The following is a 26031-nucleotide window of genomic DNA, read 5'->3' on the forward strand; positions in this document are numbered from 1 at the left end:
ACCTAAACTTTGCAAAAACACACTGTGACGGTGTGACATTATATATATTATACTAGAATTTTTTGCACGCGATGCGTGCTTGAATTTCTTTCGAAACAGAAACTCAATTTTCTTCGGCATAAGAGTCAAAATTTTAACATTAGACTTAGGAAGTATAATTGTTTTTAGTTGCAAATTTTGATTGGTTTAGTTTCTGTCACTTAAGTCTCTCACCATTCTTTTTTATTTTTTACTTTTCAAAGTTACATTCTATGAACAAAATAGAATTTTTTTGAATTTATTTATGATTTCTAATATTATAATTTTTTAGTTGATTTTTGAATTAAGTACAGTACTTCATAAACTGTAAAGAAAGTGGACACTTTGATTTCAAGTCAAATTTTTCATAGGTTGTAGTTTGTAAGTGAATTTTTAAGTTTTTGTAAAGTTTCCTTATTTTAGTGATTTGCATAACGTAAATTATGCAATTTTATGATTTTAGTTGACTTGTGAGTGATTGTTATAATTATATTTTTGGTATTTTTGTTTGAAGCCCCCTTTGATTTGTAAGTGAATTTGTAATTTAGAATGGGAAGGGGGTAACATTGTCAATTCATTCGGGGACACCATAGCTCCCCCTTCCCTTATATAATAGAGATATGTTGTACTTTAATTCTTGAATGATATTTTACATAAACCTTTTTACCTTGATAACTAATCTCTATTATATAATAGAAAAAGATAGGTCCAAATATATGTAAAAGTTTCATTATATATAGGAAACACTATAAAAAAGTAAATAATTTTTTTTCCTTGTCTAACTTCTAAATTCTTATTTCACTACAAATACACATCTATTTTTTTATCATGACCCACCATTAATTGTGAATGGTTCTTGAGAATAGTGATTTGTAAGTACATTTTTGTAAATGTTTTTGTTTGTATTGACGTTCTAGGTTATTAGTTTTAGTTTGTATGTTAATTTTAAGTTTTAATAAGGTTTCCTGATTATTTGAGTGATTTGCATGATTTTTATAACGTGATTTTGTCAATTGTATGAGTGATTTCTAAACTTTCTTCTTTTAAGTGATTTGTAAGTGAGTGTTGTAAATTAATTTTCGGTACTTTTCTTTGAGTGCCGATTTTGATTTTGACATTCCTTTTGTAATTTAGAAAGGGAAGGGGGTAAAATAGGCATTTCAAAAGAGGACACCATTGCTCTCCACTTCCCTTATATAATAGAGATTATATTATATTATTATCATAATTACTATTATTTATTTATTAATTTATACTTGTTAATTAATGATAGCTAAATTATTATAATTAGTATTAATTATAATTTAATTCAATTCAGTATAATTGAGATCAATTTAATTGCAGTCAGTTGCAATTAGTTCAGTTTAATTATAATCAGTTTAATTCATTTATTTTATGACAAATAGAACCATCCATTCAGAAGTTAATATTCACTTTTATGTATATTTTTGTGAAAACTTAAAACAACAAAAAACAAATAAAAAAAAATAACGAACGAACCTAAACTTTGAAAAAACACACTCTGACGGTGTGACCTGTGAAACGAAGAAAATATTTAACTATCCCATTTTACGCCTTGTCGGAAGTGTATCGAATACAGTTCCCGTTTTCTCACTCTTCTGCTCCATCTTTTCTTTGTTCTGCATTCTCCCGCTCGTCGACGCTAAAACCCTAACCCTAAACCTCAATTCTTTCTCTTTCATGGCGAATTAAAACTCTCTGAATCTTTTTGTAGTTCTGAAATACCTAAATACTCAATTCGATGAACATGGACATTGATCCTTTGCAGTCTGAGACTGATGAACTGAGTCAGAAATCCGAGGCTTTAAGAGCTTTATCGAACGGCTCAATATCTTCATCGATTTCGGAACTTTCAGTTTCATCTAGGGTTTTGCCCTCGGAGAAGGACTTCCATTTCTATTACAATTTCGAGGAGTTTAAAGTTCCGATTGATGAAATTGGTGCCAAGTCGCAGTTGATGCTGCAACAGATTAATTCGGCGAAGCAGTTATGGGGTGGGAGAGCGATTGAGTTTCCTGAGGATGTGGATGATGAAGCGTATGATTGGCTTGTGAATGTGAATGATGAAGTTATTGAGAAGTTTGATGTGTCAGTAGACGAGTTTTCGAGGTTGCGAAAGGCGGAAGAAGAAGCGGCTAAGGCTACACCTATGGTTGATGATAATGGGTTTCAGTTAGTTTGTGGGAAGAAGAAAAAGGGTCTTGGTGTTGGTGGGATGAGAGAGAAAGAGGAAACTGTGGCTTCACCTGCTGTTAGAGTGGTGGAGAGAGATAGGAAGACAGAAGGACCGAAGCAGAAGGTGCCATTTCATATCGCCACGATTAGGAGGCCGCAGGAGGAGCACAACATATTAGTTAATAACTCGAATCAACCGTTTCAGCATGTTTGGCTGGAGAAGAGTGATGATGACTTGAGGTTCATTCACCCATTGGTGAGTCAGGCCCTTCTTTTTGTTTCTTGCATCCAGATACTCTCCCTGCATTCTTCATTTAAGTGCTTACCTTCTAAATGTTATAATATTGTATAGTTTCGGACGTTTATCTATGATCTAGGTTGCAGAGAGACGGATACGGGAACGGGTATGGATTCGGGGACGGAAAACGACAAGATTTTGAAATTTTAGGAATGGGTACGCGTACCCATAGAGGATACGTATGGGGAACGGGCGCGGGTACGAGTATGTGACCTAAAAGAAGTACCCGTGCTACATAGTCTATGATAGTCCTAGTTCTATTCTTAATGTTGTGGGAGAAAATGGATTGAATGGAGGAATATTTAATGCATAAACTTGAAAGTATGGTCACGTTTGTTTGTCTCTCCATCGTTTGGTGTAATGGTAAGGAATAAAAAGGAGACAGTTGATTGTTTTTATGTTTAGTTATCAATTGCTATAGGAAACAAAAACTACTAGTTAATCTTTTTTGTCATGTTGTTTGATTAAGTTGTTTCCCTAAAAGAACAACTGTCATTTGGTAATAAAAGCCACAGGATGCTGTTTCAACAACTCAAGAGGTGCTCCTTGTACCTCTAGCAAAGGAGAAGCAAATTGTTTTTACTCCTGACCATCCTGCATTAACAAAGAAAATATGTTTGTGCCAACATGGTGAAAGTAACTAAGAATGAGCATAGCATGTTGATGGGAAACCTAGATCAAGAAGGAGATAAAAAGCGTACATGCTTGCTAAATCAAGAACAAGAGTTCATCTTGGAACATGAGGTTTAAGGTATCTTGATGAGCATAGCTCCGGTGTAAAGTTATAAAAACAGAGGGAAAGCAATGATATGCTTATGTGATTTGTGCTAAAAAATGTCCTGAGACAAGAATTTTAATCGGAAATAGCTCTGTATTTGTTATAAGAAACAACTTGCAAAACACTTCTAGAAATGAGGAATTTGTTTCATGAATGTATTCCCCTGTATTTCATGTGTAGTCTAAGATAGGTCCTATGTCCGAAATTTTGATCCTGGTATGAGACACTCATACCCATGTCTAGATAACATAGTTAAGGGCTTGATTTTTGTCTAGTGAAGAGAGTAGCCGTTTTTGACTTCATAAGATCCTATTTAAAGGTCCCAGTATCAATCCTAATACAATTTTTTAATATAAATAAATAAATAGCATCCTTTTCTAGTTTGTATATTTTTGTTTGTGGGAATAGAATAGTGTAGAATTGATGTTCCAGTATACTCCCTGCGTCCCACAAAGATTTGAACATGGACACGTAGTTTAAGGTAATAAATTGTATTGTGGTTATCAAATGTTATTTAATTTAAAAGTCGACGTTATAGAAACTGGTGGGGTATGTTTTTATGGAAGGAGAGAACAAGTTGGGTATATTTTTTTTATTGATATAAATGCACTGTGGGCTCAAGGGTGTAGAAAATTTATATAATAATATTAGGACCATACCAAAAATAGAAGTGTTTAAACTAATTTGGGACACACAGAATAGGAAAGTGTTCATACTATTGCAGGGCGGAGTGAGTATTTGTTATTAGATTCGAGTTTGAACGAGTGGATGTAAATTTACATTTGTACCTCCTCGAGCCTACTTTGCCCCAGCAAAATGGCGAGTTGAAGAAGAAAAGGATGAAGCAAGTAAACTTCTGAGGTGACTTGCAACTAAATGATCTGAGTACTAAAGTTTGGAGCTCTATGCTTAACACATGTTATGAGAAGTCGTATGAAACCCACTCTTTAGAAGTTCAAATGCTGGAATGCATGTGTCATCACCCCCTTGCATTGGCAATTTGGTATGAAGTGTTTTTGCTCACTATAAACCCCTTATATAACTTAGAACTTCCGAGCAACTTGAAGCTGCTTTTGGCTTGAGTGGGAGTAGTGACTAGCGTTATAGGTTGTTGGGCGGCCGGAAGGTTGCCACGAGTAAGTCAGTTTGGGGACCGAAGGCAGTTCTCCGTGCACCGGACACGTAGCTTACCGAATCAGTTGTCACCATTCGCTCATGTCTTTCTTCAGTTTGTTTCTGTTTATCCGTTTTTAGCCTAAAAGAAAGCCTTTGACTAATGGCATTTAGTTTATAGATTCAGAACTTGCTATATTTTAGTTGTAGCACTTTTTTTTCTGTATAGGTTAGAATCACCTTGGTGTCCCTATTCATAAAATTCTTTATTACTAATGACAAAAAAGATTGATAAATGGTAGCCAATCATCATCTTTTATTTATGTTTTTTGCAGGAAAAACTATCTGTTTGCGATTTTGTGGATTGTAACATTGAGAGTCTTGAGCCAGTGAAGCCGCCTCCACTGGAGTCTACTCCATTCAAAATGGTCGAAGAAGTCAAGGATTTAAAGGAGTTAGCTGCTAAACTGCGAAGTGTTACTGAATTTGCTGTAAGTCACAAATCTATATCTAGCTATTTTATGAATGTTTCTATTAAGGATCTGTTGGGATTTTCCAAGTTACGTATATGATAGCTTAGAGGATGTGGTAGTCTAATCAGTGGCAGAGCCAGGATTTCCAATCAGGGGTAGCATAAATTGTTAACCAAATGGTGGTTCGTAATACTAGAACATAAGTCACGTTAAACTACACTTATAACCCTTTTAAAAATATGACACTATATCATTATATGGTTCATAATACTATATGCTTTAAAATTACATTATGAAAGCGTTCTTCCAATAAAACCTACGTACCCTAAAAAAAAATTAAAGCTACAATTTCAAAAGATAAAAATATTCAAAATATAGCGTAGAAAATGAAAAAAATACATGGATACTTTATTTAAAAAATTCAAGAAGATTCTCTTTATAATATATGTGATTTATAAAAAGTTGAACCTTTTTTTTCGAAATTAGAGGAGTGTGATGTATTTATAATATAATGAAAGCCAACTATAATTAGAATAAAGTTTGTTATAATATGAAGTATTACATTGTTTTAATTTACAAGTGTAAGTGCAAAAGATTAGGGCACAGGGGAAATTAAAGAAAAAGGAAAGAAGAACAAAGAGAATGAACAGAAGTAGATTAATAAAAACAACAAAATGTTACAGAATGAACAGAAGTAGATTAATAGAAACAACGAAATGTTAAAGAAGTACTCGAACCTGAGACTTCCGTGTCGTCAGTAAAGTGTACCTACCACTGCAGCAAGAAGGTTTCATCATGTATACACTGCTGGATGTTGTCTATAACCCAGCTTCTTGTTCTTTTTCTCCCAGCGATTTTTTTTCAAATTTTTTTTTAGGGGTAAGTAGATCCTCCCCTGACTTTAATGCAACAATTAGAGACTGCTCCTGCACAAGAGAGATGGTGATAAATTTTGCAGTTTGTCTTATGGGTATATGTTCTGATACAATTTGATATTTCTACGGCCAAATCTCAATCTCTAATAAGTGTTTGATGGCCCTATCTCTTGATTGAAGAGATCTTATTCTTCCACGACCATTATTGGGCTTTTTCCTCTCTGATCGTCATAAGTTGTATTATGGAAATGGAAATGCGAGCAGGTTCAGGAAATCACCATCTGCTTATAATGAGGAAACACAAAAACATTATGTAAAAGTTAAAACAGCAGGAAAATATCCAATTTGGGTACTAAAGATTAAGCCAAATTCCACATTGACTCCCTTGGGTATACAATTGTTTGAATTTTTGTTTATTTTTTTTATATATATTTGTTATAACAGAGAGTTAACAACTTTGCTAAATAATTTACATGGACAATTATGGGTGACTTTTTTACTTTTTCCACTAAATATACTATCCAAAGTTCTTTTTTTTTTTTTTACTGGCAATTCAAAGTATTTATTGAAAATCAAAAAAAGGGAAAGGTACAGCTAGGGGTGCTTATCGCATGAGCAAAGCCCGAACTGTATTGGGCTCGGCTTGTTTATCGTTTAGTTTGGCTCGGGTCGGCTCATGAGCTCAATGAGTCCTATAAGTGAGGTTCAGCTCAAACTCGTGAGCTTCTCTCGAAGGCTCGAGCTCGATTTGAGACATAATTCACAAGTTGAAGTCTTGCTGCATAAGAGAGCTTCTTGATAGCTCCATACTCTTGCCACATTCTTGTCAATGAGAGTCTTGCATTCATTGTGACACAACTTCCTTACTAGTAAGTGGCACACTCAAGTAGGGGAAAGTTCCTTAAAGGAATGCCAACAATCTGCAGTAACATACCTTTTAATAGCACACTTTTTCATGCTCCTTAACCCTAGCAATGTAGATGTTGCTCTTGTCAAGATTAGCTTCTTGCCCAGAAGCTCCAGAGGGTTGGCTAAAAGCATAAAAAAGCACTTCAGGGGAGCTTTGATTAGCTCTAGCAAACATCAACAAGTCTCTCCAAACATCAAATGGATGATGCTTAACCTTTCACATTTGGTGTGAAATTAAAGTTACGGATGGTCTTTAACTTGCCCAAACACCTAGAAAGATATTCCATTGTAAGAGGTTTGCCTATGCCCCTTCTTTGCTTTAAAAGGTTTGCAAGGTAAACCATTAACCAAAATAGAAAAGGAAACAATTGAGATACAAGTTATAACCCAACTCACAAATTTAGTAGAAAGCTAATTTCACTCATTACACTTCGAAGGACCACTTAAATGAATCATAAGCTTTTTTGAAAGTCCACCTTCAGCATACACCTAGGAGAGACATTCTTTGTGGTATAGGCGTATAGCCTTAAATGAGCTCAGTGGCAAGGAGGATAATATTAGAGATACTTCTTCTAGGCATGAAACCATAACGTGATGATCAACAACTTCCCCCATCATTCATTGCATTTTGCTTGTCAAGATTTTAATGATCTTTCGTAAAACTGTACAACAAGCAATAGGCCTAAAATCCTTAACTTAAGAGGGGTTGGAGACCTTTGGTGCTAAAGTGACCGTACAAATAACATCACTCACCAGTATCAAAGAAATGGAAATGCCTAATAGCAGCGTAGACATCATGTTTTAGAATGTGCCATGTTTTTTTTTTTTTTTTTTTTTGAAGAAAAGACCGTTAATTCCATCAAACCTAGGACTTTAAGAGTCATCAATAGAGAATAGAGCTTCATCAAATTCTGTAGTAGTTACAGTTTGCGCCAACAGAAACTTGGGCACCATTGTGAGCAGAGATATATCAACTCTAGGAAGGAAGCAACTGAGGACCCTAACAATTCCTTGTAGAAGCCAACAACTTCTCTCTGAATATCACCCACCTTAGTTAACTTCTCTTATGTCTCACAATAGAAAACATCTATGCTATTATGCAAATACCGCTACTTCATTGAATGGAAGGAAGAAGAAATGAGTGTCCTCATCCCCTTTTTTAAGCCAAAGAATTATGGACTTTTGCTTTATAGCAGATTCTTAAGTGATTTAGTACTTTTGGACTCGGAAGCTCACACTCGGCACCACCCCCGCCGCACCGGTGTCGATACGACATGATGCGGGTGCTGATACGAAATCCGGGTCGGATCTTGGGAGAAAGTGGACTGGCCACTTTAGGGTTTCCAAAACTTGGCCTGAAAATTTTTGTGGCTACAGATTCTTTTGCAAAGGGAGAAGAGAGAGAAAAGTGGTCTGAATTCATGTATTCCACAGCTAGTATAGGATATTTGATGAGCCAAGGAGAGTTGACCATACACCTTTCTATCTAGAGATCCTAGCATCTCCGAAAGTTTTATTTGACCATGAGTAAAAGTGACCACAAGACTTGTACTCACCAAGATCAATCAGAATGATCAAGTAACTTAGAGAAATCTTGGGTTTCATGAGTAGTCTCTAAATTGCCTTAAACTCTATCTCTTTTTCAACAACAACATTATAGTAACCCATTACACACCAAGGAGACCGAATGCTTAAGTCCAAGATTATTAAATCTTGCCACAAAGGCCTCCTATCATCCACTACATGAAGACCATAGACTCATAGACCATAGTGAACACTAATGATCCCCAAAGATCTTATTATCCACATTACACCGAATGAGTTTGAGAAGTTTTCTTCACCGCCTGTAAAGCAATCTCTCACTATTGGGTTTGAGGTTATCCAAATTCTTCCTTTATCAGAATGCTCATAACTTGCTTCCCGCTTCAAATGAGCACCTAATTGTTTCATAATTTTATCCGTATTATGAATTTTAACTCTAGTATCAAGAAAAGCAATTAAGGACACTTTATTCTTCCCCATTAACTTCTTTATTTCTCCTATTTTAATAGGGTTATCCAACCCCCTTAGGTTTCAAGTGCATAGTATTATGAGCAAGGAGAGACATTGCTTGTCCCAACATCATCCACCATGTATTTCACTACTCTAAGGCCCCTACGAACTTCATTGTCTACCTTTCTGACCTATATGCTAGTTATGGTTGCTGGTAAGTCATGTTGCACATCGTAGCTAGCAACAACAACTCGACCCTCTTCAATTGTGCTGTCCTTGCATCATTACCACCTTCCGGATGGTAGGGTGCATATCCTTAGGCTTAAACAGAGTTTTCACCGCATCAATCTTAGGCACCCATTTTTGCACAGCCTTAGGACTTCCTACACTCTGAGACACCCTGGAACTCTTTCGTTTAGCACAAACATGCCCTAAAATAGGAAGGCTAGGATGCTCGAACTTGGGTATGGGTGTCGGACTCGGGTATGGATCCGAAGGTTGGACATGGAAAATTCTAAACTCAAGGACTCACAAACCCAATTGTTAAGTGTCCAAATTTTGAATACGGACTAAGAGACACGACAGCCAATGAAAAATATCGAATTTATTAGTATCCAAAATATATTTTTAAGTTTTCTATAATTATTTTGTAGTATTTAATTTCTTGAAAAAAGCATAAGGTAATAAATACGCGATATATCATACAAATCACAGAACAATGATGTATGACAAGCTTGAATCGTTAAAGTATTGACCGCAAAGAAAGAGAAAAAAGTATTAAAGCATTGACAATTTCAACCATTAAAGTATTAAAGTATTGACAGTTCCCAAAAAACCAAAGTCATGCACTTGTCTTCCTCTTCTCTCCCTGCAAAAGCATCGCTAGCCACAAAATTTTTGAGGCCAAGACTTGGAAACCCTAAAAGTGTCCGACTCGGACTTTGTGTCGACACCGATGAGGTGGGGGTGGTGGCCGAGTTCGAGCTTTCTAGTAGGAAGGTGCCCACTTAAAAATGAACTTTCTCCTCAATAATCCTACGTTGTGTATCTTCAATGCTCACAAACTCAGGAGGTTTCTTAGTTACATCCACATCAATCAACATCCTGGCAAATGAAATTCATCTTTGTTGGGTGGGTACACCCATCAACACCAATCATGCTTCCAATTTTATTCAATGACTCTGTCCCCGAATAGTTCAAAGGTAGATTGTAGTGCAACAATAAGGATTTCATCTTGAAAATCAAAAATTAGGGGTCCAAGCAATAATCGCAATTGGTCTACTATTAATCATGATGTCTAGAATACGATATTTCATGTCTATCATCAATATTAGCAAATTTACCAATGAAATAGCCATTCTCGTGAAGGAAAATTCTAGGTTTAAAGACATGATTCCATTCTTGATCAATATACCTAGTCAGAGCTCCAGTTGATTAAGATTGACCAACCACATGCAAAAGTACTGCAGTAGACCACACATCAGACAATTTATCAACCTCAGATTTACTTTAGCAACACGTTTACCTTCTTTCAAGATAGGTTGAACAAACCTGAGAGATGCCTTCAAGGGGTTTATCAGCCAATTGATGACCATGTAGTCACATGGGTATTCGAGTCAAGTCTCTTTGCTGCTCCACCATTAGTAGACGTACCATTAGGCTCCACTGGGTCCTCTGCATCTGGAGCGGGAATTGGTTCAAGTATAGAAGGGGTTGAAACCCTCACCGGTCTTGCTGCACTGGACCATTTTCTTCTGGATTAAGGTATTGTTCACTACAGTATGAACTGCTGTTTCTTTATTGACCCTAAATGCTTCTTTCATGGCTTCGATGGTACCTTGAATTGCAAGGGAAGTGGCACTAGTGTTTAGAGTTACTGTTCAATTGCCGAAGCTGAGATAACAAGATACATACTTTTGTTCGATGCCCCAAAAATATACCTGGGTGGGGGAAACGAGTGATTTGAGCTTTGAACAATGTAGAACTTCAAGCACCTGTATGTATTACTAATATACCCTTGGCATGCTTCGATATATTCCTTTCTTCAAAATCTGGTCATTAATTGATAGTGGAAAGAAAATAAATAGGACCTGGGAACTAGTAGTTTTCGTAGATTGCGATTTGGCAATGGTGTTGGGCCAAAGTTACTAAGTAAGTCTTCGGGTTTTTTCCAACTTAGCCCTATCACAAAAGGTGATGCTGAAAAAGACAAAGTAAGGACATTAGTTAGATTGCTATCTAAGTAAGTCAACCTAACTTATATAAAGTAAAGTTTTTTACTTCAGAATCCATTCCACCAACCTTTTATGTAAACTTGTAAAGGTTGTGCTCTAAACACTTTTTGCTTTAGAAATATGCTTCAAGAAGATGACCTGAGTACATAGTGACAAGAAGCAAATTCCACGCTTCAAGAACTTGGCTCGTATGGATCTGAGTCAATGAAGTTTTTTTTTTTTCACCAAATATATAATTGTATTAAATATTTAAATGCTTCTTGCACCTGAACCCGGCACCTTTATCTCGATGCAAATAACATAGAAACCCGTGAGCTCTTTTTATGAGGCCCAAACGAGCGAATCTTTCATGAAGCGGAAGGCCTTTAGAAATCGCACGAAACCCAACCGCTCTTTTGATTTTGGAGAAAAGTAGTTTATCAATATACTAGTTCTTCTGCACATTCATTTCCATCCTCTTATGGAGTATTAAGCAACTGATTTCGATTTTGAAAAACCTGAACTGAACTATATGTCCAAAAGAACATGGCCTAAATGAGGTGATAAAAGGATTAAGGCAGACAATTCTGGTAGTATCTACGGTGCTTTCTGATTGCTATTTGTTGTGTATGTGACATGATAGTGATGATACCTTTTTCTGTGCTTATTATAAGATAGCTTGGCAGTTTTATTTTTATGTGGTTATTTATGCATTCTTGTGTTATTGACCATAATGTTCTTTTGCCAAATGGCATATACTCGAATTTTATTATGTTTAACAGAGTTGTTCTTTAGGTCGATTTGGAACACAATCAGTACCGGTCTTTTCAAGGGTTGACTTGCTTGATGCAAATATCTACTAGAACTGAAGATTTTGTTGTCGATACTTTGAAACTGAGAATTCATGTTGGCCCATATCTGAGGGAAATCTTCAAGGACCCTACTAAGAAAAAGGTTTATATTTTTGCATTCATCTCTCTTTTGGGTGTTCTAACCTTTTTATTCTAAGCTATATCATGTTGGATACATTGAAATGTTAGGTCATGCATGGAGCAGACAGGGATATTGCATGGCTTCAGAGAGACTTCGGCATCTATGTATGCAATTTATTTGATACTGGACAGGTATGCTGCTGATATATATTGTGATGTAGGCACTTAAGCATATCTTCAAAGATGCCTCTTTTTTTTTTGTTTTAAACTTAATTCCCATTGTGTGATTTGTGTATCCTTTCCTCCTATCTATTACTACTCGGGCATATGTTTCAAATTTACATCTTTTTGCTTATTTAGTATAACAGAGTTGCAATATGTATTTCTATTTTTTGTTTGTTTTGGTTGGTTGAGCAATTAGAGTTGTGGTTTATGTTGCTGGTGGTTTTTGAGAGTGGAAGAAAGAAGATGCCCTCTCTCTATATTGTGAGCTTATTGTGGTAGGCTAGGTAGCACGGAAACGGATATGGGGACGGATACGAGTACGGGTACGGGGACGGAAAACGGCAAAATCAAATTTTCAAAAAACGGGTACGGCATGGATTCGGCAAAAAATAAAATAAAAATTAAATCTGGAGAAAAATAGTTTATTTTTAATGAGTCAAACTGTCAAAGTATATCTAGAAAAATATTACTCTACTTTTTTTAACATTTATCTTTTTATTGTAGTGTATAATAAAAGCTGGCATAAAGCCATAAACTAAAAAATTTGAAAAGAAGAAGTGAAGAACCGGTCAAAAAAAAGGGGGGATTCACTATACCACGTGCCAAAGGAGGAAAAAAGGGAAATTCATTATTTATTCAAAAAGAAAAAAAGAATCGGTAAAAAAAAAAAGGTAAAGGTGAAATATAGCTGGCAGCCAACAAGTTTTTTTATAATGATATCACGTGATATTTTTCCTCTCTCCTCTCTCTCTTCCCTTCTCCTTCAAACTCAACGCACGGCTACTGGTTCTTGACAAACCACGACTTTCCGGCCAAAAGCTTCAAGAAATCCGGCCATGGCAGAATGGGTACGTCTCCAAAACGTCCCCATCAACCACCCTAGCCGTCCCCAACTGAATCCGACGTCCCCACCACTCAAGAGTCGTCAAGGGGACGTTTTTCCGGCGTATCCGTCCCGTACCCGTCCCGTATCCGTCCCCGGTACGGGAAACGGCACTCCGGGGAAGTACCCGTGCTTCATAGGTGGTAGGTTTTGATAGTTTTATTTGGGTTACCTTTACCGGAATAGAAATATTATCTATGACTTATGGACTTAGTAGGTGCTTTGGAAGGTATTTAATTATCATTTGTAATTGGAATTTTATTACTTCGTAAAGAAAAAACGTAACAATTTCCAGTTTGGGCCGTACCAAAAAAATTGTAACAATTTAAAACTTTCCATTTTAGGTAATTTTTTTTCGCCATTACTTAATTACATAACAATCTAATTAGAACATCCCAAATTATCATTATAGTTTAACCACAAATTAATTAAAGTTAATAATTTCCACCAACACCTCACCCAATTACTCAAAATTTAACCTAAATTCATCTATCACAACCCATCACCATATTCAACCCAAAATCATCCACCATGTTGAACCCTAACCACCACCACCATGAAACCGTAAACACCACCACCAAAACCCTAACCACCACAAAATCTCACGATGAATCGTCAGAATCACGTATTTCGTGGGTTGAGGGTCGATTTTCTAATCGTGAGGGTTGGGGGTCGATTTTCGATTTCGTGAGGGTTTGGATTGATTTTTGATTTCGAATTTTGGATTAGGGGTCGATTTCGATTTGATGGGGGTTGGGGGTTTTCGTTAGGGTTTCGAAGGTTGTGATGGGCTAATTGTGGCGGCTGCGATTTGCTTGGGTTCGAATTGTGGTGGCTGCGATATGATTGGGTTTGTGGGGGTTGGGGTTTCTTGTAGGGTTTCGATTTGTTTGGGTTCAATTTTGAAGTGGTTTTTGTTTCACGATTTGCTTCAGTTCGATTGTTGTGGTTTGATTTTCTTGGTTGTTTTTATTGGTTATTGCGGTTGTTGTGGTGGTCAATGTGGCAGTGGTAAGGTGGTCTGGTGGTGGCATTGGTGAAGGTGGTGGTGGTTGCGGTGGCATGGTGAAGGTGGTCTGGTCGTGGCAGTGGTGGTTGGTATGGTGGTCAGTGAATTTCTCTCGCCTCACAAGCCTAATCATACCCCTAATACTCTAACCATACCCATATTACTCTATTAAGAAAAACTCCCTAGGCGTTCGTATCCTCCACAATTGTTGTAGTTATTTTATTACGGAGGAGGTAATACTTATCAAGGTCATTGTTGATTGGTTATGTTGGTGTAAAATTGGGGAGCTTTTTGGTCTTCCCCTCTCCTTTTCTAGGTCAGGTGAGGGGATTGTATAATTTAGAATTTTAGATGTGTAGCCTTTTATGTCAATGTGGTAAGTACTGTCGATGCATTATGTGGTTTATATCATATTGGGGGTGTTTGGCAATTAGAGTTTTGGATTACTTTTAGAGTTTTGATTAGTCAAAAACTCTAAAAGGGGTGTTTGGTAAAAGAGAGTTTTAGAGAGAGTTTTGGAATAAAAATTCTCAAAATGAGAAAGCTCATATTAGGAGCTTTTTCTTTAGAGGATTAGGTAAGAATATGTTCAATGACTTTTTTTTTGCCTTTAATAATAATACTACACATATGTATTAAAATGTCTATATTAGTCATTTCTCATAAACAAATGACAATAAGCTTTTAGCAATCAGTTAATTTTTACCAAACGCATTTATAAAAAAAAAGTTGTCAAATCAGCGGTCAAATCTGTTGAACAAAAAGTTAAAACTCTAACAACAAACTCTAAACTCTAACAGCTAACTCTAAACTCTATTTGCCAAACAGAGCCATTGTCTACTGTCACTGTGTGCTCGTGTGATTTGATGTTTCCTATAGATATTACTTGTTACCTGTCAAATTTAAAATACAGTAATATAAAAAAAGTGATTGAGATAATTGTAAGAGGATGTTTCTCATGTATAAATATGGGGCTAACCAACATACTATCCTACGCTTTGATTGGTTAACTTTTGTAAGTAATCTTGTCAATTTATCAAAAGATTTTTTTGATTAATTAGGTTTATTTATTGTTCGCACAATATATATAGTTCTCTCTTTTCTTTGCCAACTTCTAGGAACTGTATCATCCATCATTTTGAATTTCTGATTGTCTTCTTGTTCCTGCTTTTATTCTGGTATATCAGTGATAGTGCAGCGAACTATTCTAAGAATAGATTTACCTTAGTTTGGCACGCCTAGCCACCAGGCGAGTGGAGGAATGAGCTTGAAGCCCTGAACGCCTTTAGCAAGCTAGTCGCTGTGCAATACAAGAGGTGCATAGAGGCTCGCGCTTTAGGGGATGAGGCGAGAGAGCGGAGATCTTAGTTTATATGATAAAAAAAGACCTTTTTTTCATACTAACACTTTGTAATCTTTATCATGCAAATTCGAGCAGAAGCCCTCAAATTTATTGCAATGAATTCACTTCATTTCAACCCCAAATAGAAATCCCTAATTATAGGGAACCCTAACTCGGGGATTGGGAAGGAATTCCGTAAATTGGTGGTTCTTGATAACAGAAGTTCCCGTTGAGACTTCTTCGGTGACCGTCGGCATTGTCTGCCCCGGTAGCCATCTCCGGTCAGAACTATTTAGGTTAGTTTCAGTTTTCTCTCTCTTCGAAATATGCCTACTAGCCTCTCTTTCTTCGATATTGTTCTCACTTTCTCCATCGTCTCTTTATATTGTCCTTTCATTCTTCCTTCTTCATCCCTTCCCTCCCTTTTCGATCTATTATGTATAATTTACCCAGTCATTCTTCCTTCTCTCTGCGAACACTCACCCAGTCCTTTCATGCTGCAAATACAATTAACAGAGGGTTATGGCCTTGTGGGCCTATGTATAATTTAAAATTTCTTATTTTTTCCATTTATTTAATGAAACTCTATTTTTAGATCTTAAATTAGAAACTCATTAATGACTGTACATCAAACATATTATGTTTAAAAAAAATATAAAAAATGTGCGCCTTGCTTACGAGATGTGGGTGACTTCATCTCATGCCTTGCTCCTTGTGCCATTTAAAACTAAGAGTTTTACTACTTGTTGGACCTTGGGCCTGTGTCCTTTTTACACAATACTTGTCTCTTTTGACTTTTGAGTGATATCTTAAACGTTTTTCCTGAAATCTAAATCAGGACTGGATTGTTCTTTTTTTTTTTTTTTTTTTTTTTTTTGGGGGGGGGGGGTTGTTGAGATGTTGGTTTCTTGATGAACACGGTGTGAACAAGAACACAATTTTCTTAGACAAATGTGCAATATCAAATACTGCCTGTGTTTTTAGATGCAACATTTCCCATTTTGGTGAGAGTGGATTAAAAAAGCAAATGTTTCATCTTGAAGAATCGTAAGAAGTATGTACTCATGTCTTGATGTCCCTCTGCAAAAATGGATAAAAATGACAAATATTCAACCTTATTTGCTGCTCTCTGATTCTTACCTGCTCTGCGGACCTGCTTTAAATGCTATATCTGTAGTATAAAAGTGCTTTGTGGTGCAAAATGCATGGGAAAGATTGTTACCTTCATCATGCTATTCTGGTCCTATAGTCTAATACCACATGCTTTCGACTCAATTTTAGGCTTCACGAGTGTTACAAATGGAGAGATATAGCCTGGAACATCTCCTCCAACATTTCTGTGGTGTGACTGCAAATAAACAGTAATTTACCTTGTACTATTTACCCTCTGTTTGATATGCACAATTCTCAATTTGACGGTTGACATGGATTCAATTGTTTTTTAAACCTCATGCAGATACCAAAATGCTGATTGGAGGTTGCGTCCACTTCCTCATGAGATGCTAAGGTACATGTATCATGTCCAACTTGCTCTTTAAATTCTGAGAGAATCACAGTTTAGACTCCATGGAGCTGAAGTTGTTTTGAACAATCTGTTTAGGCTGATGCCTCATTTTTCTTTTAGTGTCATGCCCCATTTGCTTCATTGAAGTTGTGGAAGACATTTATTTGTGTTGCTTGTAGGCACCAAATTTTAACTAATGTCAAAGTCTTCTTACAATTGTAGTCAAATCTAGAAAGTTTGAGATCTTGAAGTGCAATATAAGCTATATATCTGTCTGTGGTTTTTGTTTTTCCTTTTTTTTTCCTTTTTTTTTCCTTTTTTTCTTTAATCAGAATAAAATGGACTTAAACTTATTTGTTTTTAGTTGGATTGCTTTTTCAGGCTCATTTTAATGATATAATATCTTTTATGATTGGACCATTGTCCCTGTCTATTAAAGAATAAAGGTTCGGACCATTCTCATAAGATATGTTGCAAGGTTATTAACAGTTATGGGGCTGACTCTTTCGAGACTTAGATAGCGAGCTGGCTGCCATCTATTGCTACAAAATCGCAACTTAGGGTTTTCACGATTAGGGGCTTTTGAATTAGGGTTTTTATTGATTAGATTCATTTAATTAAATAGGGTTTTAGCTTGAAACTGATTCACAAAGCCTAGGTAAGTTAATTTAACAAAATTTTAATCTATGCATGCTAGCCAAATGTAACTCACGGGGGATGAGGCATGCCTCGTCAAAGGCAGCATGAATCATGTGCCTTGGTGTTACTGTTGTAGGTTGTTGGGCCTGAATCCTAAAGCGTTTTCTTCCAGCCTTGCACTCCAGGCACTCCTTGCTATTTTTCAAAACTAAGGTTGCAGTATACCTTATCTGGTACTAAGTCAGAGTATAACTACGTATACGTGCCAATTTGTACAGAGAGGAGGCCAAATGAAGATGTAACGTCTACTGACACTAGATGCTAAGGATGATTTCCTAGTGAGTGTTTAAAGTACCTAGGGATGGTTTTTCATAGGAGTTGAGACATGGACCAAGATATGACTCACATGATGTAAGTATGGGATTTTGTGCTTACTAAAGTGTACCTCTGAGGTTGATGGAAAAAATTCTTTAGGGTTGCTAAACCAATGTTATTATAGAGGTTGAAATGTTAAGCATTTATCATATATGCGTACGCCTTAGTTTTAAAAAGCATGCCGAGGCGCAAGGCGACGCCTGGGGCGAGGTGAGCAACGATAGGCAAACGGAGGTGAGGATCGACTCTGGGTGGCTCAAATGGTGAGGGAGAGCAGGAATTGGGATTTTGTGCTTACTAAAGTGTACCTCTAAGGTTGATGGAAAAATTCTTTAGGGTTGCTGAACCAATGTTATTATAAAGGTTGAAATGTTGAGCATTTATCATATATGCGTACGCCTTAGTTTTAAAAAGCGCGCCGAGGCGCAAGGCGACGCCTGGGCCGAGGTGAGCAGCGATAGGCGCACAGAGGGGCGCGCTTTTTGCGCAATTTCAAGAGGCATGAGGCGCAAGATGCGTGCGCCTTTTGGGCTAAGGTGCGCGTGGAGACCACTTTTTTTTTTATATAGAAAAAACACGCTTTTAGGTTTTCAAACAGAAAACCCTAGAAATAGCGTCAACCTCTGCCTTTCCTCTGTCAAACTGGAAACCTAGAACATGCATCTGCATTGGCTGCTGCTTCTCGCCGGCGGTCGTCTGTTGCCAGTGGTCGGCGGTTGTTTTTAGGTCATCTCGTCACCTTGCCGGTGGTTGGCTGTCGCTGGTAAAGTTATCTTCTTCTTTCTGTCTTCTTTCTTCCTTTTTCTTTCATTCTGTCTTCTTCTTTCTCCTTTATTTGATTTCTTCTTCTTCCTATTTCGTTTCTTCTGTCCTTCTCTTCTGTCTTTCTTTTTATTTATTTCGTCCCTTTTTTTTTTTTTTTTAAAGAAAGTCTCTTTTTCTTTCTTAATTTCGTCTCTTCTGTCTCTTTTTTCTTTTTTTTTTCAACCTCTTTCTTTCTTCTCTCTCACTTTATTTATTGTAGAGGCAGTGAACCAGTGGCTGTATTAGGCTCTCTTCCCCATTACTCTGTTATATATTGTTCCTACATTAATTAGTTTTTGGAATATCATATGAATTGTAGCTCTTTTTTCTAGGAATCATTTGAATTGTGCCTTGTTGATTGAGAATCTTAAACAGTTTATTGGTGCGATATTTTAACGATAATTATGTTTTCTTATATCCTTTTATGGGTCTTTAATACAATATTTATGTTGTTTTAACTATTATAATGTTTTTTTTTATTTTTTATTTTTAAGTTTATGGGCACCAAAGATGCACCTCGCCTACGAGATACATGCGTCTTGCGCCTTCGTCTTGTACCTTCGCCTTGCGCCTTCGCCTTGCGCCTCGGTGCGCCTCACGCCTTTTTAAACTAAGGTGTATGCTAAGATCGGTGTGTCTGAATACTTTAAGGGATAGCATTTGGAATCAAATTATTCGAAGGAGTGGTGTAAATTAGGGGAGAACCAGCTACGTTGGTTTTGGCTCATGAAGCATTGATCAGAGATGCAAGGAAGTAGAGAGTTTGGAATTATGTATATTTTAGAAGAAGGCAAGGCAAACCGAAGATCAATTCTATGAATGGAGTTAAAATCTGTGAATGGAGTAAAAATCTATGCGAATTAAATAGGTTTGTGCTAAGCAACAGAAGGGTACAGGAGTTAATCCGTACATACCTATGATTTGTTGGTTACAGAACTTTCTAAGTAGTTTGGTAATCTTATTTGTGGAAGTTTCTCACAGCAGCAAACATTTAGCATCTTTTAGGCATAAAAGAAAATCTCCTTATTGTTGCTAAGCATGTTTTCAGTCTTTCTGAAACTCATATCAGGGGTGTAATGCTGCGTGTTTTTTTTGCTGAACTCAGGTAGCACTATGTGGGCCCCATATTAGCTAGCAAACATCTTACTTTCTTTGAATTTAGGTAGCATCATATGTATGCGTAAATGAAGATGACATGCAGCTGTTTAATTGCTTCACTATCACAGTTTTGATCTTGATTAGTGAGCTATCTTTCGGTCTTACTGATTTTTATGTATTTCTTAATTAATCATTTGTTATAGGTATGCTAGAGAAGACACCCACTATCTACTATACATATTTGACCTAATGAGAATTAGGCTGCTTTCGGAGTCTACAGATTCTGATAACTCCAAAATGCTTGTACATGAGGTATGCCAATTTTGGAGATGTAGCAGTATGTTGCTATTATGTTCTTTTTAGTTTTAGAAATTGTTTGAAAGTTGGTGATCAGTCTCTACTATATCTTTTGTGTTGAGTGCTCTGAATGACCTGCAGCTTCCAACCTGCAATGACATCTCTAAGTCAATAGTTCCTGTAATACAGATTGGGAAAACTTTTTTCCTCTCTCCATCCCATGAACTTTCCATAAAGTGGGGATCATTTTAATTCATTTTACTTGCCCCTGATTATGGTTGAATCTGCTTCCGGGTAACGTTTAGGTACTGTAACAATGAGCAATTAGTCTAGTTGATGAAGCAATACATGCATGTTCTCCCCAGTTACTCGAAAGTGCTGTACTTAATAGGATGGAAGGGTTGTCATGTATGTACTCCACGATCTTCCAGTTTGAAGTTGAACGGGGAGTGGTCTTTTCTCAAATTCTCTTCTTTTTGGTAGATTGTTACATTCAAGCTTTTAGGAGGGAGTTGTATCTTTCTAGTCTCCAGCTGTGTTGGTCAGTGCTTTTCTGCTATCAATTAACATGGATGACAGACCAAAACAGTAGATGAATGGCAGAATAGAGAGATTATGGGATTGAGAAAGATGATTATGTAAGAACAAGCGATGATATGATTGAATTGATGAATAAGTCACCGATTTACAACCTAGCAACTCTTTCGAAAGGAATGACACTCCCTATGAAACTAACTGACTACTTTTCACCAATATTCAACACTCCCAAATACCCTCTATTATATCTTTTCTCTAATGTGCTATTAACATAATGGAGCAGGTTTACCAACGCAGTTATGATATATGCAAGCAACTTTATGAGAAGGAGTTGTTAACAGATACTTCATATCTTCACATATATGGGTTAGTATCTTCTTGTTTGAACTTAAGTACATGATATGTTATCAGGTCTTGCTGGTCTAACCCTAGCTTTTTGCAGTACAAGTCTGATTTTGGCTGGCCTAATTGTTGTATATGTTCATGAACAGTGTGCAGGCAGCTAACCTAAATGCTCAGCAGCTATCCATAGTCGCTGTAAGTATAAGTGTGACTTGTAGTGTATATATAGGCTGGGGCTGTTTCACAGCTAGTGATTTGATGTCATTTCTTGGCCAATTTAATTGTGAAGTAGTTCATTGCTTTGCTTCACGATGTGAAATGTATGGCTATATGAGTATGTAATATAATTTTTGAAAGGCCTTTATCATGCATTGTACTGAATGCCCATCAAAACCAATTGAATCAGCAAAGAAATGGTTCCCTGTGGCACCAAACTTGAAGGTCTAGTACATGTAATTCTCACTCACTTAATGTCCTGTAAACAGGAACATCATTTTTCAATTTTTTGTAGCCTGTTAGCTTAAACTCCTGTTTCCCTGATCGCAAGGCTCCCCCACAGATTGCAAACTGGGTTGTGCGTCTCAAAACTTGAGGCGTTCATGATCTAGGTCGCGTTGGAACGTGAAAAATCAAAGCAAAAATCTGATACATATGTTTGGGGTCCATCGTTCCAATGTAGCATTAACTCCATTCTAGTCTCATCCAATAAGATACTATTTACAAACAACATACACCAGAATATATCATTCTGGATAGGCTGTGTCATTTCATTTATCACAACCGCGAAGAAGCAAGGACTCAGATTGCTGATGCATTTTTATCATAATAAAGAAATATTTTGTTACCTCATGTCTTGACATTTGTTTTCACGTCCCAATACATGTCCTTAACTAAGGCGATATGTTTACAAGGTATGCCCTTCTTGATATTGCCCACCACATGTCGTCTTTGAGGACTTCATGATAAGCCTTTTCTAGGTCAATAAATATCATATGCATATCCTTCTTCATTGTCCTATATATTCCGTTATTCGACTCATAAGATGAATGGCTTGTGCACAAATGAATCCGATTCACCACAGGTAGTATGAGGTAGTGTCCTATAATAATAATAAAAAAAATGCTTAGAACCATTTATTAAGGAACCTTTTTATTCAATTTCCTTGGAATTTTAGTTTTTTTTTAATAGCTTCTCAAATTAATAGCTTCTGGTATATATGCTGCATTAACATTTGACAAAAGCGTGTAGCTGCCTCATACTGTCCTCTACTTGATTTCTCTGTATAGGGTCTCTATGAGTGGAGGGATGCTATTGCCCGTGCAGAGGATGAAAGCACTGGTTATATATTGCCAAATAAAATACTCCTGGAAATAGGTATGACGAGGCTGTTGAAAGCTTGCCTTGATGTATGTGTTTTACTTGAAAATTATAGGTACTTAGTTTAACTTGATTTGTTAATGGAAAAGCCAAGCAGATGCCGCTGACTACCAACAAATTACGACATTTCGTTAAGTCCAAGCACCCATATGTGGACCGAAATCTTGGTTCTGTGGTCAACATCATCAGGCATTCTGTTCAGAACTCTTCATCTTTTGAAGCAGTAGCTCAGCAACTAAAAGAAGCTCAAATTCAGATGGTGAGACATTTACTGAAATTATTTGGGCAGTGCACATCTATTGAGAATTATATCTTTCTGCTCAGCTGCAGCATTTTGGAACTAAATGTAGCAGTTTATCGCTCTCAATGTTGAACCTATTGATCTGAACTTAGGACACGTAGAAAAAATAGTTATATTACAAGTGCACTATGCTTATAAGCCTTGCACAGTTGTAGCTCTGTAGGTATATTCTCTTTTAGTTTAGGTGCAACCCTTTGAAGTTCATTTGAATTTCTTAAGCATGTGTAACAATTACTTATTAGCTTTTCTGTTAATGGTGGTAGAAATTTTGCTTTTTCAGTAGATGAGACATTTATCCTTAATAGTTTCTTTTTATATTTTCGGTAGTGGCTTGTGAGTGTTGATCTGTACTAATTATAGGACATATCTATCACTTTTTTGAATGGTCTTGGCAGTAATAATTAATTTAGAAAGCTTGATGTTTCTGGTGAGCTTTTGATACATATTATCTGCTTAGGCACCATATTGTCTTTTTACATACATGGTGCAGCTATATGGAGAAGCCATTTGGTTTGTCCTAAAAATTTCAGTGCCTCTGAAGTCTTTTTATCATATTCCGTGATGCCATTTTTGTCATTTCAGGCACTTGAACTAAATAATGCAGGGACTGATATGTCTTGTGCTCAGACTGCTAGTGACAATAACGGTGAAGGTTCTGATGGTAGCCAGCATGAACATGCACCAGCTCATGTGCAATCCATAAATGAAACTCTGAAAGTAACAGATAAAGCTTTTACACCAAGGAAGAATAGATGTGGAATTTTGGTGAAGGATGTTCATCAGAATGGGAATATGTCTAAAGAAGCTAATGGTAGCACCATTCCTGAGTCCCAGAGAGAACATCTGCTCTTTTCCAGTCAGAAGAATGATAGTGCCTTGTCTGGGAAGGTTGTGTGGAGTTGCTTACTTAATTTATTCCTCCTTGCATGTAAGTAAATTTACATAGTTACTTTTATTTCAGGTTGCTGAAACTACTGTCCAGCTGCTGAAGAAACCAGGTCGTGCTTTTGGGGCACTTTTGGGAAGTTCTTCCGTCAAAAAGAAAACAGATCATAGAAAGGTATGCTATATGAATGATTCTAGCGATATTGCAGTACGATGAAGAGTGTGCCTGGTATGATATACCCCTATCTGTTTTGTTCTGTTAACCATACCCTATCTGACTGTTTCCACTCAATCTCGTTCTACGCCATGAACTGGTTGATGTGAAGCTGCATTGTGCTTGCAAAAACTTTGTTTGCTTGGGTCCCAGTCAGTTTACTTTGTTGCATAATAATTTGGTCCACTTGGGCCATTACAATTGCCATTTGAATGTATTTGCATGTGTTCTCGACGATCTATCTAATACTTATTCTTCTACTGTGGTGACGTCGTTTCTCATCTTGAGCATACTTTCTTCCATGTTTGTAGGACGAGGACAAGCTGGAGCAGATTAAGTCTTCTGTGAATCTTCCATTCTACTCATTTTCACATAGAGAACAAGACTTGAAGCAAGCTCCTAAAGAAGCTCCTGAACTAAATAGAACCTCTAACGCCCAGCTCATTGGGGAATCTTCTGACCCGGATTTGAGCAAGTCTGAAGATATAATATTGCTGAATGGAGATCAGCAGTTGATCCAGGCACCTGAACAGCCAAATAGAATTTCTGAGGCCACTGAAGAATTCCCTGTGGCATCAGCGTCTAACGCTAAATTAGATGATGTCATATTCTTGGACAGTGATTCCAATGACGAAGAATCAGCTGATGATAGATTAGCTCAAAATCAAATTCATCTGAACACAAATAATCATCAAGTTGCTTCTGAACCAGAGGTAGTGGTATTAGATGAGGATGAAGATGACGATGAGGGTAATGAACCAATTTCTCTTTCAGAATTATCATCCAGCTTCCAGAAATGCTTGCAGCCTGGGAATCAGGACCAAGCAAGCAAACAAAAAAAGGACTCCGAAGAAACTTGTAGCTTGCAGTTTAAGCCGTTTGATTATGAAGCCGCAAGGAAAGAAGTGAATTTTCAGGGAGTTGCACAGAAAGAATCGAAAAGTGGTGACAATGATAATAATCGTTTCGGGAAGAAAAAAGTTGTTACTGATAGGAGCAAGAATGACGAAGAGCTGCTTCCACAAGGTAAAAGGCGTCAAGCATTTCCAGCCAGTGGGAATCGCAGTGCAACATTCAAGTGAAGTTTGGTTCCTTAGTTTTAGTTGGCTTTGTATAACAGGATCGTGATTGGTGAATGTGATGGATATAGTTAGATTTGTAAAATCTAGACCATATGTTGGATTACTAGAAATGCAAGACAATTTAATTGATAATGTGATGCTTTGTACAAAGGCTGGATAAATTCAAGTACCCTACCTAACGTGACACCTCCAATGAAAATTTCACCCTTTTCAGGGAACGTTGATTCAGCTTTGCTGGGATGATGCCAACTAATCTAAATTAATATGAAATAGGTGAAGATTAACTTGGATCAAACTATCTGAAGACTTTGCTAGTTGAAAGGTTGCTTCGGTGACATGTCATTCACATGAGTTTTTTTGTCCCAACGGTAGTGTATATAGTTTTCGTTTTGAGGATAAGTATCATTCTACCTTTATTTCTCCAAAGAATAGATACATTATCATTTCAGTTACCTTAATAGGCTAATACAGTGTGGATTATAGAGTTAGTATTCCTTGTCTTAAGGGGTGATGTTCAGACGGGTATTGAAACTATTTTTTTGAAAGCAATTAACGAGATCAAGTTGTAGGATTCTAACTGTTGACTCAGAAAGCCTTTGTATTGTAGGCTTATAGCTACTATTTATTTGCGCACGAAAGTGGTTTATATGTCATGATAAAATCGGGGGGTTGCTAAACGCAGCCTCACTTTACTAACGCAGCCTTAAAAAAACCCCAAAAAACCCTTATTATCATATTCTTTCTAAAAATCCTTTATCTCTCTAAAAAATATTCTCTCCATCTCTCTAACTGTTAGATATAAAAAACTTCATTGAAGATCTAAAAATTTTAATTTGATATTCAATGGACGATAATTTTGACCCAATCGAGTTTCAATCTGATGTAAGTTGTAATTTTTTTTCGTAATTATGATTAAAGTTGTGAATTTTTTTTCGCAAATTATGATTCAAGTTGTGAAGAATTTTTCGCAAATTCTTAATCCATGATTAGTCTGTTTCGTGTAGACAACACGAAACTGATGATTCCGTTTCGTGCAATCTACACGAAACGGATGATTCGGTTTCGTGCAATCTGCACGAAACAGATGATTCTGTTTCGTGCAATCTGCACGAAACAGTTGAATCCGTTTCGTGCAGCTTGCACGAAATTGTATGTTCTGTTTCGTGCACATTGCATGAAATCTGCTAATTTTATTTCGTGCCATTGTATAATTTATGATTGATGATGTTTATCAAATTTATGATAACATGTATTTTGTGGTTTTCATAAATTGTCAGGATGATGTCCATGTTGAAGAGGTTGATGAAAATACACCTGATT

The 26031-nt window shown here is 36.7% G+C and overlaps 1 protein-coding gene across 1 annotated transcript; it reads left to right on the plus strand.

Annotated features, from left to right (window-relative positions):
* The first annotated feature begins 1584 nt into the window (after window positions 1-1584).
* On the plus strand, window positions 1585-24843 carry LOC104893392 (hypothetical protein). The gene is made up of 14 exons (XM_010679494.4): window positions 1585-2470; window positions 4739-4894; window positions 11661-11819; window positions 11906-11989; window positions 16538-16617; window positions 16713-16763; window positions 19880-19988; window positions 20794-20876; window positions 21002-21047; window positions 22139-22226; window positions 22319-22488; window positions 23113-23418; window positions 23492-23590; window positions 23941-24843. The coding sequence occupies exons 1-14, from the start codon at window positions 1781-1783 to the stop codon at window positions 24709-24711; spliced, it is 2892 nt and encodes a 963-aa protein (XP_010677796.1). The 5' UTR covers window positions 1585-1780; the 3' UTR covers window positions 24712-24843.
* Window positions 24844-26031: the final 1188 nt, after the last annotated feature.

This window comes from Beta vulgaris, chromosome 5, assembly GCF_026745355.1.
Source record: "Beta vulgaris subsp. vulgaris cultivar EL10 chromosome 5, EL10.2, whole genome shotgun sequence".
In the NCBI taxonomy this organism is placed as follows: Eukaryota; Viridiplantae; Streptophyta; class Magnoliopsida; order Caryophyllales; family Amaranthaceae; genus Beta; species Beta vulgaris.